At 43.1% G+C, this 21113-nt stretch overlaps 1 protein-coding gene across 1 annotated transcript in view; it reads left to right on the top strand.

Annotated features, from left to right (window-relative positions):
- The first annotated feature begins 956 nt into the window (after positions 1-956).
- niban2b (niban apoptosis regulator 2b) overlaps positions 957-21113 on the top strand; it is a 51764-nt gene continuing 31607 nt past the window's right edge. The window contains exon 1 of the mRNA XM_034692250.1: positions 957-1256. Within this exon, the coding sequence (XP_034548141.1) occupies positions 1202-1256 (55 nt within the window). The 5' untranslated portion in view covers positions 957-1201. The remainder of the gene's footprint in view (positions 1257-21113) is intronic.

Raw genomic sequence — 21113 nt, 5'->3', positions numbered from 1 at the left:
TCTTCAGTGTGACACACTGACCCGCCAGCCTGCAGGAAACCCCGCCCTCACCACAGAGAGGTGTGATGCGTTCAAGGCTGCACACAAAATTCATGGTTTCCTCGCATGTCAGATTGAAATCTGCAATTGATTTCCATGTTGAAATCTAAACTACTTTAGGTGAAATTAATCATGATGTAAGTCCTGCCTGTTATCTTAAATTGAAATTTTGAGAGTTTTTACCAAACTGGTAAAAAAAACAAGAACAACAACAACAACAAAAAACAAACATAATATGTCTGTTTAAGCAGAAGGAATGAGCAGATAAAGTCGTTTGGATCTCAAGACACAAGTTGAGATGTCAAGTTTAAATTTATAAGAATAAGATGTCAAATAAAAGAGGGCAGAGAGGTTTTAACATTTCAACATTTTTGAAATATAATAATAAACAAATCCCCCCAAAAATTATAAAACAATGTAAAAACCAAATGTTCCTACTCTGAAACTTCTCTGTAGAATCAAAGTTTTTTTAGATTAAATAAAATAAAATGATTGTAGTTTTATATGAGAAACAACTGTTATATACATTTTCCTGTTGTTGTTTGGGGAAGGTTTGTCATGGAATATTTAGGCCTACAGGAATTAGCAAAAACTGAGCTGTTCACGTGGAAGAAATCCAAAATAATGATTTACCTGCTTGAGACTGTATGATTTTGTTTGAAGGTGATCAGAATCTCTGACTCAAAACTTCAGTATTCTCAGTGTCAGTGAGGTATTCTCTGTTTAACACGTGGCTGTCATGTCCTGCATATTTATTTCCTCAATGCCTATTAAAATAAAATCACAAACTTACATTGATATTGATTTTGATCTCAGTTTGAATGCCTTAACATTTGGAGCAACTTTGAAAAAAATCCCTCTTTTCCAAATCTTCCTATGGGCCGTGAACGCAGCACTGCTGTGAGGTGGGAGTTCTTCTTCTCTTCTAATGAGGGTGTGTCTCTCCGAGAAAAGCCTTCAGTTTGTGACTCTGCCAGCTTTTTTACTCCCCCTGGTTTCAGAGAGTTTGCAGTCCGTCTCTTCTCAAACTTCAGCCCGCTCCGGTTTGAGTCTCAGAGGAGCTGAGGGGGATCCTACAGGTTCACACAGATCACCTCAGTCCGCCTGAAAGTTCCAGTCGTAAATCAGTGGAGTCAATTAGGAATAGAGAGTTTCATCCAGCATGGGGGACGTGATTTCCAGTCACCTGGATGAAGCCAAGCGGGAGATGATCACAGGTGAGGAGCGCGTTCTGCTCGTTTGTTTGCTGCGTGCTGTTTTGGCACATGCGTCGTTTTACGCAGCGGCTCTGACTGCTGTGTGAAAGTTAAAATAAATACATCAGAAAGAGAAAAGTTTATTGAGCCTGTCAGTGTGACTCTGGGACTTGTGACAGAGGCTGACTGTGGTGTCAGCACTGATTCACAGCTGGAGGAAACTCAATGTACAGAAGTTGGACGTGTGTGTAAGGGCTCTGAACATTTCTTCAAACCTTCATTAGTCTGACCAAACTCCCACCCCTGCTGATATTTGAGAGGTGAAACACTATGACACTTAAAACAATAATTTCATGTTTGTGTCATTAATCTTCTCAGAGACACTTTGGGGACTTTTGTCCTCTCTCTATGTCCCCGAGTTTCTCTCTTTTCACTTTGTCCAAACGTTTTTTCTCATCCTGTCAGAAACTTTTCTTTCAGGGAAATGTGTCCCAAGTTTCTTGGCCAAATATGGTGAAATGTGCTTTGAATAAAAAAAAAGTTACATGCATTTATAAAATCCAACAAGTACCTAAACACATAGATTTTAAATGTGAAGTGCACTTTAAACAATCACCTTTGTATTTTGGGGTCAAGATAACATGGATCTGAAATGTGTTTAGTCTCCAGATATCTTAAAAAGAAATGTAGATGCATGATTTTTATGTCTGCAACAAAAAAAAGGCAAATATGTAAATCTTCACATGTTGATTAATCTTTAAATCACTTGGTTTAAAATAGTACATTTAGATAGTTATTAGAGAATGTTGAACAAGCTGTAGGCAAATGCTCCGTTTTGTCCGACTAACATTGAAAAACTGAAAGATCTGTCATTTATTGCTGCAGGGGTGAAAGAAAATCAGGAAATTGGCACCACTGCAGACCAAGGAGTCACATTTTTACTAATAAAATGACCTTAAGTAACTGTCAACTTCAAGCTGAGTCAAGATTAGTAATCTGTTGATGCAGTTTATTTGTCTCCATTAGGCGTCCCCACTCAAACCCCCCTCTAGTTTCAGTGTGGCAGGTCTTGTATTGAAAGGGAACTTGTCAGGGAGTTTGATTTCTATGGAACCCGGGTGGAGCTGCACCCACCGGCCCCACCCTGTCTGCTGACTTTATCACAGATTACTAATCCAGGTTAACTTCAGCATGAAGCTCATTCAGTTGTCCCCCTCATTTTAAGTATCAGACATGTTTATGATTACTGCTAACGAGACCTTACCCTGCTATCTTTGATCCTGAGATGTGTACACAGGCCGAGTGACAGATTACAACTTTCTTCTAGATAGTCCAAGAACTATGAAGAGACAAAAGCTTCACTCTTATCAGCTGCTGCTCTCATAGACCAGCATGTGGCCTTGTTATTGGGCTTGTTAGAGCATGTTCAGCTGTAAGTGAAGTCAGTACAGTGTGTGAACATGAAACGATAATCCTCAGAGGGTATCAAAGGCAGCGGTCCGTGTGAACCGCTTTGTTATTCTGTGTCAGGATCAGGTCAAAGGAAAAGATTGTCCAACACTTGAAAACCTTTTAACTGAAGAAAATCAAATAAGCTGCAGTGGCACTTTGGATTAATCTCTATGGAGTAAAAGTGTCCTGACCAACCAGGGGTCAGCGGGCTTTGGTGTCTGCAGGAAAAACAGTCTGTATGGAGAGCAAAAGCAGGAGGACACAATCCAATGTAATGACATCCTGGATCCCATGGTTGGTAATCTGAGGAGGATTTATTTCTCTCTATAAACAGATATCTGCAGGAAGAGCAGCTAACAATCTCTTCTAGATCAAATGTTTAAACTGACACACTAATCTGCTTGATGCTGTCACAAAAGACAATCAGCGTTTAGATTTCCTGACTTCCTGGAATGCATCATAAATGATGGATCCCACCTCCATTCAACAAACAAGCATTTGGAAAGTTGTTTTCCTCTCCTCTTCACGACAGACCTGACAAAGCTTGACTTCTGACTTTTGACTAATCTTCATCATGATGTTGTTTCAGCAAAGAACATCAGTTTCTGTTTCAGGTTCATACAGCTGAAGCCTCTCTGTAACTTACTGTTTACAGTGAAACTGAGACTCACCACAAACAGATGAATAGGCGCTCCTCTAGAGGATGTAGTGAATCAAGAATTGTCAGAGTTTACTTTGAGACAGGAGGGGTGGATTTTATGTCTTGTTTTGAATCTAGGTGCTTATTAGCCTGTAAACTATGCAGCACATGGGAAAGATAGTCTGGGTTTAGATAAGATGTTTCACTTGAACGCCAAGATTAGATTAATACTAATAGTTAAGCATTCAGTTCAGTGGGCTAACAGAACAAACAAAGATTATGACCATGTGGACTATCAACCTTTTGAACATCACCTACCTTAGTCAGTCAGACCACATCAAGTAAACTAGCTGGACATTTAACCCTGGCTTTTTGATTTCTGGAAGCTTTTCAGAACCTGACCCTGTAGGCATAATTTGTTGGTTGGTATAACAAGTTATTATGTTCTGTTTGTTAACACAAAACTGAAGCACATTTTTCATGAACACATTCAATGTAAAGATGTTAAAGACACAAAGTCTTGTCATTTCAGTGACAAGTTGAACTATTATGGCCCTTTTCCACCGGCCCGTCTTAGCCCTACTGTACTCGACTTGACACGACTCTACTCGGTTTGTGTTGCGTTTCCACGGGCGCGGTACCTCATGTCAGATACCAGTTTTCCGTACCTGCTCTGCTCTGGTTCCAAGTGAGCTGAGCCGATACTAAAAGGTGACGTCGACGGACTGCTGGCCACTGATTGGTCAGAGAATGTCGTCACCAAAGAGTCATGAGCGCTACGCTCAACACAGGAATCAAACCCACCATTTTTAAAAAACGACATCAGTACTGTACAATGTCTGCACGCAAAGTGTCTCTGTGGTTTCTCCTCTCTCGCTCAGCCTGCGACAAAAAGCCACAGACCGAGCAGCAAGTACACCATTGCCTCCATGTCTTCCATTGTTTGTGATTGTTGTGTTTGTGTTGCGTTCAAAATGACCTGAACACGGTTTTGCGCAGCTGTGTTATGATGACCCCGCCCACCATGAGTCGGTACTCGGGCTGGTGGAAAAGGTACCCAAACCGAGTAGAGTCGAGTCGAGCCGAGTAGGGCTGGAACTGTGTGGTGGAAAAGAGCCATTACAGTCTAGTGTCACAAAATGACATCAGTAATGAGTTTTACTGACATCCTGTTAATGCAACACAAATTGTCTACCAGAACTCCATGCCTGATTAATGTCGTCCAATCAGGGTCAAATCTGTTTGTTTGGGTTCATGGAGCTGTGGTTAGACAGGTTTCAGCCAAACATTCAAATTGGTAGATACAGTGAAACTGAGAGTCCACAGAGACACGTGGACATGTGTAATAGTATTTGGTGTCCATCAGATTCCCCAGTCAATTGTACAAAAGTTTAAATTCAGACCAGATGAGCAGTCTAAAGGGAAGCAAACACTGAAGAGATGACATCTGGCATCTATTCTTGTTGACATCCAAAGAGCAGAGCATCAGGCTCTTGTCAATAGCTCTGACTAGTGGTGGGTGGTTGCACTACAGCTGAGACACTAAGTTTAACCATACATATTAATAACTGGTTTTACTGTAATTCTGTGGGGGTTACAACATTTAACCGTTTAGCAGAATAAACATGCAGGTCCCTAACAAAATACTGCCAAACCCTGGCGTCCTATGAGATGTCATCTGTGCTGGTTTAGGCCATAGACTGTATAAATAATGGACGTAGTATCTGTGACGTCACCCGTCTGTTCCTGAGTGCTGTTTTGAAGCCGATCGTCGATGGGAGCCATATTGGAAATGTTGAACACAACCTAACTTACTGTGAGGTAAAGAGGGGGTGTTTGAGCCTCCTAGCCAACAGCTACAGTGTTCCCGCCTGTCAGTCAAATCAGTCATGTCCTTAAATGGGCATAATCTTAATATCTTCTGAACTGTCATGTTAGAAAAAAATTCACCCCAGTGTGCCAATATAGAAATTGGCTTTTGACCTAAGCTGTCTTTTGAACCAGGCTGTAAACATGATTATTAATGCTGTAAAGATCATCTTCTTTGAATGGGTGTGTACGTGGTTTCTGGTGTTTCTGCAGCCAGCCTCAAGCGGATGCTCGATGAACTGCAGTTTGTAACACTTCCACATGGGCTTCATATTTTGAGACTGGAGGTTGCTGCTTGGTTTAGGCAGGTGAGCACGTAAGTTCACTGATGGTACAGCCTTAGCCAGTAATGAGAAGTTGCGTTACAGCTTTAACATAATGTATGACCAGGGGTGCAAACCGGTGAGCACATCCAGACACAGTTCATGGAGCAGGAGGGGGGGGTTATGAGCATTGTGAGAGTCTAAGTGATAGAAGGGTAAATGTTCATGTTCTGCATCAACAGGAAGGAACAATAATGATCCAGTGGTTAGACTTTTGTTAAGGAGTTGCTTTACATTTCTTTAAAACACAGCTTTAAGCTTTAACACCCAACAAGCTCCAAGGGCTGATGAGAAACACGAAGATGGTGATTACTCTGTGACCCAAGACCACCAGGGGCCCCAGAGGCACCAAGTTGACTGTGTGTGCTAATTTAATTATTGGTATAATAAATAACCTCTGGGCTGAATATTACAAAGCTGCCATGTGTGCATTGTGCCAGATGGGAGTGTAAATACCACAGGATACTTATTCAGAGCGCAGAGAATGGGAGGAACTGGCTGCTCAACAGTGGAACACTTTGGGCCTGTTTCCAAGTGGGCTGACCGCCCCTCCCCTCCATTTATACTTTATGTACAGATCTGTACTCAAGTATTTTCACACTGGAGCTAAGAAGCTTTTAATCCAACTTTCACTGATTGGCTATCAGACGCTTCACTCATTCATCGTGTTTTAAAGACGTTTCACCTTTCTGAAGTTTTCGATCACATCCAGCCGAGCGTCTCTCAGGACAGAGCGTCATCTTTCCCTTTTAATGCCCTGAGTGCTTAATACAGAGCAGAGTGCACACATACACCTATCAGATGTGGAATCTGAGGAATGCACAAATAAGTGTGTGTGAGAGTGTGTGAGTGTGTGTGGCTGGCTGCATGGAAACCTCCTCCAGGCCTTGAGCTGCAGAGCCAGCGCCACACAGTCTCTGCAGCCAAGACCAGCCCAGAGCCTGGCTCGCTTCAAGGGAAGCGCCTGGATTTATCATTAAAGCCTTCCAGACACACACACAAACACACACACACATACGGACACACATTAACTCGTTGTTTTCATTCCTCCTGCTCTAAACTTGTGTGTCAGAGATCAGATTGCTGTAATCCTGCTCATAGGTATCTTCATCACTCTGCGTTATTGTTCTGTGAGGAAGATTTATGAGCAGCTGATGAGCCTCTCCTCTGTGCTCTCACTGTTGGCAGAGCTGATAAGAGTAACTGTAGGAGTCGGTGAGCTGACTCATATGTAACCAGCAGGCAGCGTGTTCGACTTCCCTCCTAACCTCAAGCATGAGGTCACTCAGGAGGGAGGCTGGAAATGACCCAGATCACATGACTAACCCTCATTTCCTCTTTGGAAAGTTGCTCGAATGCACGTGTGTTTGCTGAAGTCAGGCCTGTGCACAGAAACATGCACACAAGGCTGGATTACCAAAATCAACCAGTCACCTGTGTGAGCTACAGTTTGTTCTTCAGGAAGATACTGAAACCACAGAGTCCGCATTATCATAGTGTTAAGATGTTGCTCAGGACGCTTTGATAGTTCTGTTTTGTATAATCATGACAGACATTTACTTTCAGATTTTTAAAGTAGAATAAATGGACAGCAGCAGATGTCTATTGGCTACTGCAACCGCCACATTACTATCCGACGAGTCAGTATCTACAGGGTGAGCATTGGCCGATATATCAGTACATCCCAACAAGGGACGGGGATTGAAACCTGGTTCTGTTAAAGCTCCTGTGGGGAGCTTTGGCTAGCAATCAAATATCCTACAATAAATGTTGATGCTGTTTTATGAGCTACAAAAGCAAACAAGACAGTGATCATGGAGATTGATGATTTCTATGTATGTAAAAGATACTGCATGTAGGGCTGGGCGATAATTCAATAACGATAATTATGGTGATACATTTTTTCTCAATACAAATGTAACAACTGTTTGATAAAAGTTTGATACCTGTAGTTACACCCCCCAAACTATGGTAGGGGAGGAGGCGCTAATGTTCCATAAATGCTAGTTGCCACCATAGACTGTATAAAATATGGATGTAGTATCTGAGACGTCACCCATTAGTTCCTGAGTGCTGTTTTGAAGCCAATCGATGGCGGCAGCCATATTGGAAATGTGGAACTCAACCAGGCAGAGTGTGACGTAAAGGGGCGGAGTTTCAGCCTCCTAGCCAACAGCTATGTGTTCCCGACCGGGAGTCACGTCAGACATGTCCTTATTTGGGCAAAAACTCATAATCTTAATATATTCTGAACCGTGGCGTTAGAAAAAAATTCATCCCCGTACAGTTTGTGCCGATAGAGAGATTAGCTTTGTAGGGCCAAGCCGTTTTTTTAACCAGGCTGTAAACATGTGTGTTAATGCTGCAAAGATCCTCTTTTTCCCATTCATGTCTATGTGGTTTCTGGAGTTTCTGCAGCCAGCCTCAAGTGGATTCTCAATGTATTGCAGTTTATAACACTTCCACATGGGCTTCATCGTTTGAGACCGGAGGTTGCCGCTTGGTTGCCACTCGACATTTGACTGAAGATGAAGACAGCATTGAACAGCCAATCATGTTGTAGGGTGAGGGGTAGGCGGGGCTTAAAGACATTTGGAGCAGAATGTAAACACAGCTGAAACGAGCGACTGCAACACTGAAGACAAACCTACCAGCTCAAAGCAGAGTCGTTAGTCTGACACTGTGCCCACTCTGCTTTGATTATTAACTTAATGCACTTTATTAAATAATCTTTCAGGATGATGGCAAAGGAAGAACCCAGACAACTTCTGCTGTGCATATTTAACACGTTTAATGTGGTTTATTCAACTTTCACTCAGGACCAAAAATCTGCCTTTAAATTTAAGTTGAACAATTATTTGATATTTGTTGTGATAATTATTTGATATCGACTGATATATGAAATGTTATCATGATAACAACTTTTTCAATATTGACCAGCTCTAACTGAAAGCTGTGTCTATATTGGGTGCCAAAATCTACACAAACTGAAAGTTACTCCTAGGAGCTTTAAAGGACCTAGTTCTCGTTTGAGCTCATTGATTCTGCTAGTCTTGTGGGTCCTATCACATAACGTAATATCTTCAGTCCAGTTAAATAGTTTAAATCTATTCACTGGTGCACAAACATTGATTGTCTGAAAGTTTTTTTAAAATGTGAATTTCTAGTGGGCGGGTATTAAACCACATGGATGATTCTGGTGGTCAGTTGCCTGTGAGGAGGCTGAACATGTGAAGAAGTCTAACGTTTGGCTACATTGTACTAAAGCAAAAGATAAGAAAGAAGAAATATGCAATTTATGATGCAGAGGACTTTCTCGTAATCACATTGTGCATCAAATGAAACCAAAAAGCAGAACCTGCTGCAGCTGTCATCAGGTTGAAAAAGCTCCATCGGTTTTGCTGAATGGTTGTCATGTGCTCAACGTACAGAGGATGTTGTCCTCAAGCAGGCGGCCTGGGTGTGATTCGAACCTGTGGTCTCTTACCCCTATGTCGCTCTGTCTGAATAAAGCCTGAAAATCTTACTAAAGCTAGTTAGCTAACTAAACGAGGTGATGTAAGGTTATGATGTCTTCAAGATCAGCTCTGGAAAATGACTCTGGGGAGTGTAAATAAACATCTTTCCACCAACTAACAGAAATAAGTATCAATAGTGGAAGTGAGAAAAACTTGGACTTAAAGGAGGCTCATTATTGGTATCAGTATAGCTTCTAGAGATGTCCCAGGACCACAGCTTGACGTACATTCAGACACTGACCAAATGATGAAACCGAAACTTATTGTACTGCTCTGACATCTGTGTCCCTCGACAGCAACAACCAAAGTCCTGTATGTGTTTGAGCTCTCCACACATCCAGTCGGTCACCTTCACAAAGAGCTCCCTGAGGTTGTCACACACACACACACACACACACACACACACACACACACACACACACACACACACACACACACACACACAGCAGTGTTAGCACGGTCAGGGGGTGAGGGGGCAGGAAGCAGGAAATCCCAGCGCAGAGTGTGTTTCTTTCAGGTATGTTAAATTTTCAGGCACTAGGAGGGAGGGGGTGTTGGGTGGTCGGCTCTATGGTGAAGGTGAGAGTGCCACACCTCAGCAGGCACTACACACACGCCCAGCTCAGCACAGAGAGGCTGGTTTTAAACAGGTTCTGACTGCGGAAATACCTGCTGCTGGGACCCCTGAGTTCACACACAGGAAGAGCATCCACTTCAGATACTTTTGTATTTGATTACGAATACTTTAATAATTTATAGTACAAATGAAGTGCCCAAACTGCAGTTGATCTAGTGTCCACTAGGGGATGTCTCCTGCAGTGAGTAGGTTCCCATAGAGCCCCATATTAAAATGTTAGAGCAGAAAAAAACGTGTTCACAGCCTGGTAAAGAGACAATTCATATCTCTAAATGGTAGGTCTCCATTTATAACTGTGCAGGAGATCACATTACATTTGAATTTTACGGCTAAACGTTGGTATAATTAGGGGCGTGGCCTCTTTGAGTGACAGATGGGAGCTGCTAGCTATCTGCTAGGTGGCCTCTCAGCTAATTCTGTCCTTGAACTTCACCTCTGAACCTTGTTTGTGTTGTTGGAGCCTTTTGGAGATTTGTTCATGTAAATATGAGACAAAAAATCAGTCTGCTGTGTGTTTTATTGAATGAACAGACCAAACAGGAGTACAGTTTTTTTCACTCAGACAAAGCTGAAACCCTGTTTTTATCTTGTATGTACACGTTATTAGCCTGTGTGAACGCAGCAGTAGTGATAATGCCATCATTTGTCATTAGATGCCTTTATTTCACAGTAATTTGCTCTTTTGATCATGTGAGTATGTTCACAACATACTTTTAAGAGTGCTTAAGTAGAACTGGTATTTTGTGTGTAACATGAGCGAGCTTTGCAGGGTCTGAGTTGAGGTTTGTGCTTCATGTTGTGTTGATATGTAATAAGCTCTGCTATGAATATGTTAAAGGAAGTCAATTTATTCTTATGGTATGTTTTAAAGAACCTCTCATTATGTTATGTTTTACAAGCTAGATCATAACTACGACATTAATCATTGTGGTGCAGCAACTTTATCCCATAGGTAGCTCAGTGATCACTTTCTTTTTTTCAGCACTTCTTTAGTGTATTACCACGACAGAGGTGGCTGAAAAGAGTCAATATGCTTCTGTTGTTGTTAGAATAAACCCCCTATGAGTGAATGTTCATGCCTGGTTCATCACCAAGTGGCAACCTCCAGTCTGAAAATATGAAGCCCATACAGAAGTGTTATGATCTGTCCCGTTGTAAATTTCTGAAGCCAAAAAATCCCGCTCCTGGGTAACGCCATTGTGCAGCCAGAGCCTGTGAAGCCACTGTAACAAGCTCCGCCCTACAGCGTAACGTCACAAGACGCTGTGTGTCCTTTGAAGTTTCCCTCTACGGCGGCTGTGAATCAAAGGAAACCCGGAAGTAAAACCCCGTTTTTTAAACTCTAATAACTAACGAAAAAAAAACTTTTCAGAAAAAAGTGGCCTTTGACACAAAACAGTCAAATACTAACTACATATAACCACAGCATACGTATGTGAGAAACATTCGTATGACGTGTATTTATTTTTTCAAGTTTGACTGCTTCCCCACTCAAATGAATGGGGGAGACGGATTTTTTTACCTATACTCCAGCCAGCCACCAGGGGGCAGACGCTCTGCTGAAAGCTTCACCACCAGGGGAGCATCCGGCTTGCTTGGTGGGAACACATAGCTGTTGGCTAGGAGGCTCAAACAACGCCTCTACCTCACACTAAGCTTGGTTGAGTTTGGCATTACCATTAAGGCTCCCGCCGACAATCAGCTTCAAAACAGAGCTCAGGAACAGATGGGTGACGTCACAAATACTACGTCCATTATTTATACAGTCTATGTTCATCACACACATCAAGAGAGAGAGCTGATTGGCAAAGAGTGCACATGGTTTGTACTTTCTTAAAAACAGTGTCATACACCCTGGAAAAACTGAATACGTGTCATATCTGGCTTACTAGCTTGTTCAGACGGCAAGCTGCAGTGAGGAGGACTGACTGAAAGTAACTAGTGTGTTTGTGTAACTGTCACTTGCTCTTGCACATTAGCTGTGTGTAATCAAGAGTCGACTTTGCTTCTTTCTACACTCTTACAATTCTTCAGCTCTTTAATCCAATCAGAGAGTCTCATCCCATGAGAAAACTTAATCTCACCAGATTTTTAGCTCACTGATGAATCAACCTTGAGCAACAACTGGATAACTGGATAACCCTTCTCCACCCTTCTGCTCTGCCCTCTTGTCCATATATAGGCACTTCTGGTTCCATAAAAACCAAGAGCATGATGAGCATAATGCCAAACTTAAGGCATCACAAACCACAGGTCACACATCGTGGTGGTGATATGTCGATCACGTCCAGTCTTCATACAGTCTGTGGTTCCTCTCCTCACTCCTTAGCATCATGCTGTCCACACACACTGACCTCACATACTGCTGATGTGTTTATAGGGCAACCAATTCCATGTGATGACAGGCAATAATCATACTGTACTGCATGTGTTTGTGCAGTGTGGTGTTTTGAGTCTTGTGTAACTCGGCCCTGGTGGTCCAGCTTTCAGCAGCAGAGAGACCTGGAGATTTAAAAAGGTTGGCCGACATGCTCTCCTTAAAACTCGTCCAGAGAAATGTTTGAACAGAAACGCCCGCCCTGCCTCTAATTACCTCAGTAAACACGTTCAAATCGAACTAAATCTGCCTTTTTTAAGTGGCCTGGATCCTTGCACAAGCACAGCAGCTGCTCTGATGGGAACACAGTCTAAATTTATGAGTCAGCCTGTGGGTCTATCTCAGAGGAATGTTTTTGTTAAGGCACTGTGGAGAAAGAAAGGAGGGGGCGGGGAGCTTCTCCTGTGACTCTATTAAGTATCTGCCTGGTCTTAACTCGGATCCCTCTGATCAACGGTGTTGCCAGTGTTGAAACAACGTCAGGGATGAGACGAGCTGCCATGTTAACTAAACACAGTGTTGGTTAGATTAGATTACAGCAGCGATGGGAGATAGCACAGCAGTCATCATCATTAGAGCTGAAGTCTGGCCTCAGCACTGCAGAGACTCCCCGGACAATTATTCCAGCAGTCGGCTGCAGCTACACAGAGTCAGCTCCTTCATGCTGCTATAAGCTCTAAATCTCACAGACACTCGGTGAAGAAAAGGTTTGTCTGACTCCAGAGTTAGAGTTAGAGTCTGGTTAACACGGCTGATGTCAGTGACTTTCAGACGTAGAGGATATCTGAGGGAGGGTTGCTCTCAAATGTCCTGAAGTTGTTTCCATATGGATACCAGTGATTGGAATTCCTCTGGTACAGCCTGAAATGTGGTATTGGTTACCTCAGTGTTTCCAAAACTGGGGGGTGTGACCTCTATGAGGGCCTTGGGTTATGATTGGCTAAAAACAATACACACCGGTGGCACTGCTAGCAAAGCATGGCTAGTTTTGTGAAAGGACTGCCTGGTGAATATAAGGCTGACGATGAGTCTGCACCAAACCACACAGCAACCAAAGCAACGACAGGAAGTTATGATGAGTCATATCCTGCCTTTAGCTTCAGCTACAATTTCTCTATCGGCACACACTGTACGGGGGGTGAATTTTTTTCTCACGTGACGGTTCAGAAGATATTAAACATAGCTGTTGGCTAGGAGTCTCAAACCCCGCCTCTTTACGTCACACTCATTCAGCTTCTCCAATATGGCTCCCGCCGTCTATTGGCTTCCAAACGGCACTCAGGAACAGATGGGTGATGTCACAGATACTACATCCATTATTTATACAGCCTATGGTTAGTCCCTAACGTTTACCATGCCTGGTCACCCCTACAAGGGTTAGCGCCCCAGTTTGGCCACCCAACTCTGCACAGTATGGCTCCGCCTCTGTGCAGAGTCACCTTGAATGCTTTTCTTTGTACATGTGTCCCTTTTGAGTTTTGGTATTTTCAAAAATACAGACAATATTTTGATTAAATTATAAAGATACAGGACCTTTCTTTTGCAAAGGGCGTGTTTTTTGGATGATGAGCAGCAAAATATTTGAATCTACGAAATGGGAATCATGCAGATAAAGTTAAGTTAAATATAAATAAACATAAAAACAACAATCTGACGTCCCCACGTCAAATCAAACATGCCTTTTTTCTCTTCAGCTGAACAGTATCCTAAATGTTATCACATATAGTGTGAATGTTTGTTTCACAGCGGACAATATGAGAATACATTCAGGGCAGTTATCACCTCAACATTGAAAACAAACTTGTGTGTTGCTGGAGGAGAGTTTAAAGTTAGCAAAATGTCTTAAGAGCCTTAAGCCATCGGTCAAACAGCTTCAACACACCCAGCTGTCTGTCAACTCACCTCCACTGCACCCTAAAGCCTGTTATTTCAAATGCTTAACCTTTTGTGTAGATGTGAGAGACCGGACACATGATGACACATGATGACAGCTTATATAGTTCTTCTCGGACAGTGTGTGTAGAGCTACGAGATGACCAACACAGCAAACCGCACACTGATAGATTCACTCAACAACAACCGAAGTCCACGCTCTGAATGGGAGATCTAACATCTCTCACAGTCAGCTCCTCTCTTTGTCTTTGTGACTGTGGTTTGTTTTACAGGACATATCGTAGACACACTGGTGTCGTTGCCCAAACCTGCAAGCAGGTTCTCTTTTTCAGACATCCATCTGACTTCATGCTTCCCGTTCATTACGGTCCCCATGGCTGCATTGTTGTGCTTTCTTCTTCAGTTAGCATGCTTCTTGAGAATCATCTAATTATCAGGCCTTTGCTCACTTTTGTGAGAAGGGCCCACAATCAGCAGTTACATTGAAGGGTGACCCACTTGGCTGTTAAAATGTATGCATTACTCTAGACCTTTATATTATAAAAAAAAGTGCATCATAATAACATTCAGCCCTGTATAGTTGTCATGAATAAGAAATGAGTATCAGTACCGGGCTGTAAAGATGTTTAATGCTTCTGTAAACATTAGGATGGGCATTTGAAGCCAAAATACTATTCGATAATCATTGGCATCCATTCGACGATTATTCGAATAACATGTCTAAAGTTTATTGCTCAAAAAAACACTTTGAAATCAGATTTTGGTCTGCCTGAAAACCCCTCTTTTTCAGCCCTTCTCAGAACAGGCTGTTTTCTGTGTCTGTGCCTTTAAATGAGAATGAGCTCTCTGACCACGCCCCCTCAGGAAGTGGATGTGGCCTCGGCTGTCCAGCACTGCTCACAGACCAGCGTTACTTCAACCCTCTGAATTTGATCCAGAATCTGATCCTGACGGAGAGGCGCCTGCAGCATGACCTTTCTGAACCATTGGACACAGATTTAGTGTTTCTTGTTGTTTTATTTGTCAGTATGTCGACGTGTGTCTTGGTACACAGCGACGAACATGTAGCTATGTGGCTATGCTAACTAGCGCTAGCACTTTTCCATGAAAAATAAAAATCATCCACTAGATCTTCAAATCTGCAGACGTGGGGAGTAAAACCGACCTTTGTGTTTATTAAGACAGCCTACAACTAGCATGCCTCCCTCCTAAGCTCCTTGTTAGCACACACGTGTGCAGGTAATGAAAAACAGAGGAGGAGTTGAGTTGTATTTTATACAGTCTATGGGCTGAACAAGCTCCGAGCTCTGACTTCTGGCGTTGTGGCGTGTGGAAAAACACTGAAAACTGAAACGGCTGGTTTCACACACATTTACAGAAAGGTGGAGAAATCAGAACAGGGGCAGAATGGATTCTTTTCATTTTCAGGGGGTTTGTAGACATGCCAGGGACACATATTTCAGGTAGAGAACCATTAAAAAGTCGATTTTGCATGATATGTCACCTTTAAGGGAGATTCCTCTGCTTTCGTAGACAGCCTCTATTGAACATTTGATTTTGATTGAATGGCTTACTGCTTGGACTGTACTGGAGTCTTGATATTGGTGGTAGTTTGGTTGGTCTAAAAAATCTAAAAATCCTGCATTTCATATGAGAAGTGGTTATAAATGGAGACACAGAATCAAAAAGTCAACCATGATGTGATGGCTTCTTCACAGCTCATAACACTGCAAAAATGATGAAGGTATTCAGAGACAAGCAGATATGATGAGTTCATTACTTGAGTCAGGTTTTCACTGAATCCCATCAGACATGTGCAGTATGTACATGCGTAAGGCCCAGCATAGCTGTTATCAAACCTGAGAACAGTATGTGCTGCTTCATGTGTCTGACTGTAAGTTCACTAAAGAGCGAAAATCAAACCGTCCGTGCTTTGTGTGTTTGCTGTGAGGACTCTCTCTTTCTCTCCCTGCCTTTAAGTGTTGTTTGTGGGTGGAGGTGCTTCATTACATCAAGTTACACACTGTATGAATGGGACTTCAGACAAGCATGGATGGATCGATTGGTCGTCCTTGAATACTTGAGAACTTCTCTTTAAAGACGTTCACACAATCAGTCCCCAGAGCTCTGCGCTTAAAGACAACCCTCTCATAGTCAACGGACACGCGCTCAAGTTTTACTGAGCGTGCACTTTGCAGGACATTCAGTGCTTCATCAGGGATGATCTCAGCTGGGAGGTGGATGTTCGCTGGAAACACTGAAACCTTTGCGGACGAACACTTAACTCAGACTGTGAAATCATCTTTGAGTGCATCTCCTGTTGTCCTTAGTCGTTTGAGCTGAATGAGGTCTTTGATTCGCCTCAGATGTTCGACTCGGTCTGCTCCTCATGTGATCGCGCTGAGTGACTCCTCTAGAGGAAGCTTGTGATCTGTTTGACAGCAGCTGCTTTACAGTGGTTGCTTTGAAACAGTCTTACCAGATGGATGCGACCAGGGATCAGGCTTCAGCTGAGACATTGTCATGAGTTAGGATTGTCTCAAATGTAAGAGAATAATATGACACAATTTTAAAACAGGAAGTCTCTTAAAGAGCAGGATGCCTTTTTCAGGAAAGACCAGCATATGGAAGTAAACCTTTAATACACAGACTTTACAGACAACTATCATACACTTTCACATCCATCCATACATCTTCTTCCGCTTATCCGGGTCCGGGTCATGGGGGCAGCAGTCTCAGCAGGGAAGCCCAGACACTCCTCTCCCCGGCCACTTCCACCAGCTCTTCTGGGAGGATACCGCGGTGCTCCCAGGCCAGCTGAGAGACATAATCTCGCCAGCGTGTCCTGGGTCTTCCCCGTGGCCTCCTCCCAGAAGGACATGCCCAAAAAACCTCCCCAGGGAGACGCCCGGGAGGCATCCTGACCAGATGTCCGAACCACCTCATCTGGCTCCTCTTGATGCGGAGGAACAGCGGCTCTACTTTGAGACTCTCCCGGATGTCTGAGCTCCTGACCCTATCTCTAAGGCCGAGCCCAGCCACCCTGCAGAGAAAGCTCATTTCGGCCTCTTGTATTTGCGATCTTGTCCTTTTGGTCACTACCCACAGCTCGTGACCATAGGTGAGGGTTGGAACGTAGATTGACCGGTAAATTGAGAGCTTTGCCTTCTGGCTCAGCTCCCTCTTCACCACAACAGACCAGTACAGCGTCCGCATCACTGCAGACGCCGCCCCGTTCCGTCAATCCGTCAATCTCTCGCTCCCTCTTCCCCTCACTCGTGAACAAGACCCCAAGATACTTAAACTCCTCAGCTTGGGGCAAAGACTCCCCTCCGACCCGGAGAGGGCAAGCCACCCTTTTCTGACTTAGCACACTTTCACATGCATTTGATATAAAGTGCAGAGGTAAACCTTTGAGGTTAACAAGTTGAAGCAAAGTGTCAAATGTGACTTCATATTCTACTTGAGTTTGAAAGTTTTGAAACCACCATAAGCTGTCTGGCTAAACTGTTGGATACACTGCTCAACACTGCCCCCTTGGATATCTGGTGGTACTGTGAAAGACAAAAAACGCAGAAGTAGAGCATTAATGAACCTTTATCCAACGTTACTGTTTTTCATTTCTGGGGCAGAGGGTCAGAGCAGTCTGAGGCCTGGGGTCATGTTGCTGTGTCAAAGATCTTCACCAACAGTAATGCTCAATCATAAAGAAGCTAAAGGATGAATTAAATCATGCAACCTAGTGAAGTGTAGCTCTTCTATATTTCTTTGAGAAGGAGAAGTGAGTTTAAACTTTCACACAAACTCTCTTGTGTGTGGTCAGGATCATATGCAGCTGACTAAGATGGGTATCATATCGGTGTGTTTCTGTCTGCTGTGAGTAATGAGTCTGTCCTTACTGTTTACTGGTACAACAGCAACCATGCACTCATCCTGCAGCCCCTCCCACCTGAAAAGGGGAAGCTTTAGAGAGTGTGCTGATGTTAGGGAGGCAAAGTTCTCACGACATGAGTGTATTGTTGGGTAATCACCGTAGGGACTTTTTTATTGACCCTGAATAAGGTTTCATACTGTTTTAAGCATACGTGAGGCAGGAGACAATTGTTGCATTGGGAAAGTGATCATTGAGTGAACCTATTAAAGAACAGTTCTGGGTTTTACTCACTGACGGTCAGCGCTGGAGAAAGTTCAGGGCTTTAATGTTTGTGCAGAGTGATGATGCTTTCAAAGCAAAAGCACCATGCCAGTAAAGAGCTTAGTGAGGAGGACACATTTCTTACATCAGTGAGTGTCAGAGGGCTTTGTCTTTGCATCTCCGTTCTCCATCTCTTCTCACAGTCACCACCTCTGTACCATGAGCAGGTGCCTGCAGGAGTGAAGTGTGACAGTGAGGTCTGAGAGCTGCAGGCCGTCAGCTTGGCATCAAGGCACTTTAATCTGGGAGAGATTACATCATCCATTGTTGGATTATTTGTTGACCTCTATGACACAGAAGTGACTCAGTGGACACTCCTTGGTTGACGCCTTGAATGTCTCATTAAGTGTGAAACATTCAGGTGACTGAGTGTACTCACAGGACTGTCTCTATGCTGAGGCTGGACAACACAATCTGTCTGTTAAGATGTTCACTGTGTCGTATTGGATGATCACAGAGACATAAATCCGTGCTGTGTGACCTGATGACCTGACCATTCGTTACGACTGATGATGTCTGAAGGAAAGGGGGCGGGGCTACACCAATGCTTCTCTTTCCCAGTCTGTCATGGTCGTCCCTCCACAGGGGTGTTGTCGCCAGAGCTCGAAAAACGTTCCCTCTGTCTCATAATTTCTTGTTTTGCTTCCTCAATTTTTTTGATGACACTGATAACCAGAAAGAAAAATCAAACCTGCTGGACTTTCTGATGAGGTTGTGATGTGTCCCAGACGTGGCCTTGATTGTTGTCACTATCGATTTTTGGGGCAGGTGGGTCCAGAACATAGACTGTGTAAAAAAATGACGTAGTATCTGTGATGTCACCCGTATGTTTATGAAGCCTGTCGTTGCCGGGTGCCATATTGGAAATGCTGAACACAACCAAACTTAATCTAAGCTAGTGTGAGTTAAAGAGGTGGGCCTTGAGCCTCTTTGCTAACAGCTACAGGGTGCCCCCCTGTCAATCAAGTCAGGCATGTCCTTATTTGGGCAAAACTCGTAAGTGTAATATTTTAGAAAATACTGAGTTATAAAAAAACGTTCTGGTGTTTCTGCAGCCAGCCTCTAGTGCACGCTTGATGAACTGCAGTTTGTAACACTTCTGCATGGGCTTCATCTTTCAAGACCGGAGGTTGCCGCTTGGTCCAGGAACATATGTCTGCCGGGTCAGACTTTAACCTGGCTTAAAGGGTGCAGTCTAACCTCTGCATTAGTCACCAGGATGTTTATTATTACAGCGTGCAAAGTGGCACATTCTCTGAGTATTTCCCTTTTCACTCCAAGCTTCACTCCTGATGTTTCCTCCCTAATGCTGTAACAGAGGCATTCATTATGAACCCTCTGCATCAACCCTCAGAGCGTTTCTGAACCACAGCCACGCAGACCGCAGGGGATCAAATCTGTCACTTAACCTCGACTGTGGTCGATACAGTTTCACATATTTACCATCAAGTCTGAATGAAATCCTGTCATAGCTGTTCCTGTGTGCTGCCAAAACCGTTTTATTTCTTTTATTTTTCAAATATTTCATGGGTGTTTTTCTCAATTCGACTTGACATCTATCCTCAGGAATTCAAAAAGAAGGCACAGCACCTGACTGAAAAGGCAGCTGCATGAAACAAGGAGTCAGGACTTCTCTGTGCTGCTTTCACACATGCACAGAACTCCTAAAAAGCATCCCAAAACTTTCACAACGAGCTGCATGAGTGAACAAAATCTGACAAATTTCTCTTTGTCCTGCAAGCCTGGTGAGCGGTGCAAGCCCAGAAGAGAAAAGATGAATAGAAACATTCAGGTTGAAGGAAGAGTAATGTTTTTAAGAGAAGGAACAGAGGTAACGATAGTTTCATGGTCATGATTTGTAGTATTGCAGAGATACCCACTTAATGTAGTCTGTAGAGAGCTACCATGTTTCCTCAAAGTTATCAGAGACTCCATGCTTTATAAATCATACTTCTACGGTGGACGAGGACTCTTCTAGAGGTCTATCTCCTCTTTGCCTGTTAGTAGGTGTCACTCTTATCTGGTTGGACTGTCGTTTTGAGAATATCCAAGGTCTTTAAAGGAAACCTTTATCTTTGAATCAAATCACACAGGGCTGCATGACTACATACACTTTATGAACCCTCTTTCCTCTAAAAGGAAGAATTAAAAAGGAGGTATGAAGTGACTTTTCTTCCTCTCTGTCTATTTTTGGATGGAAACATTTATGCAGAACTTTCTCCGATTATTGATCCATCCAACAGAAGCAGGATGGAACAAGTTAGACAGATTTTCCATCCTTAACTTTAATTTGATCCAGATTCTCCCACAATAAGCAAACCCTCCCAAGATCCCAGTGTAACTAATGTCTGAATTACAGCTGCTGCATTGATGTTTGAGCTGATCTTTGCTTTTGGTTTTGAGAGAATTTTAATGACCAAACATCTCTATGTCCTTGTTTACTGTAAAACACACAGTGATGAGAAGCAGACGTACTGTAGCCACCATGATATCACCCAAAGGTTTATGTTTTATGCTTTTTGATGCCCTGAGTTTGAATTTCCCCCAAATGCTGTTTTAAGTTCCTGCAGTCTTGTTTTTGGAGCCAGATCTGATCATTTTGGACGAAAGGGAGGGGGCTGTTTCATGCCAGAGGTTATTTAATGCTTGGTTTTAATTACTTTTCACTGCATATTTAAGTTAGTTCTGTCAAGATACTGGCCAATAAATTACAGGACCACAAAGCGTTTTTAAAAAATGACACAGATGTCATAACTTACTTATCATCCAGCCGTCCACAGCAGCTTTGATCCCCTTGATCTGCACTGCTCCTGTATCTGTTAGGAATGCACCGATTCGAACCTGGTATCGGATAGCGGCCAGATCGGACTCAAAAAGCTAGATCGGATATCCGTGACAAGGGGCTGATATATAGTGCCGATCCAAATGGCAGATCTTGAAATAAAATCTTGGTTCACCTCAAACTTCCTCAAAT

The sequence above is a fragment of the Notolabrus celidotus genome, chromosome 9, assembly GCF_009762535.1.
Source record: "Notolabrus celidotus isolate fNotCel1 chromosome 9, fNotCel1.pri, whole genome shotgun sequence".
NCBI lineage: Eukaryota > Metazoa > Chordata > Actinopteri > Labriformes > Labridae > Notolabrus > Notolabrus celidotus.
This window is presented reverse-complemented; position numbering and strand designations above follow the sequence as displayed.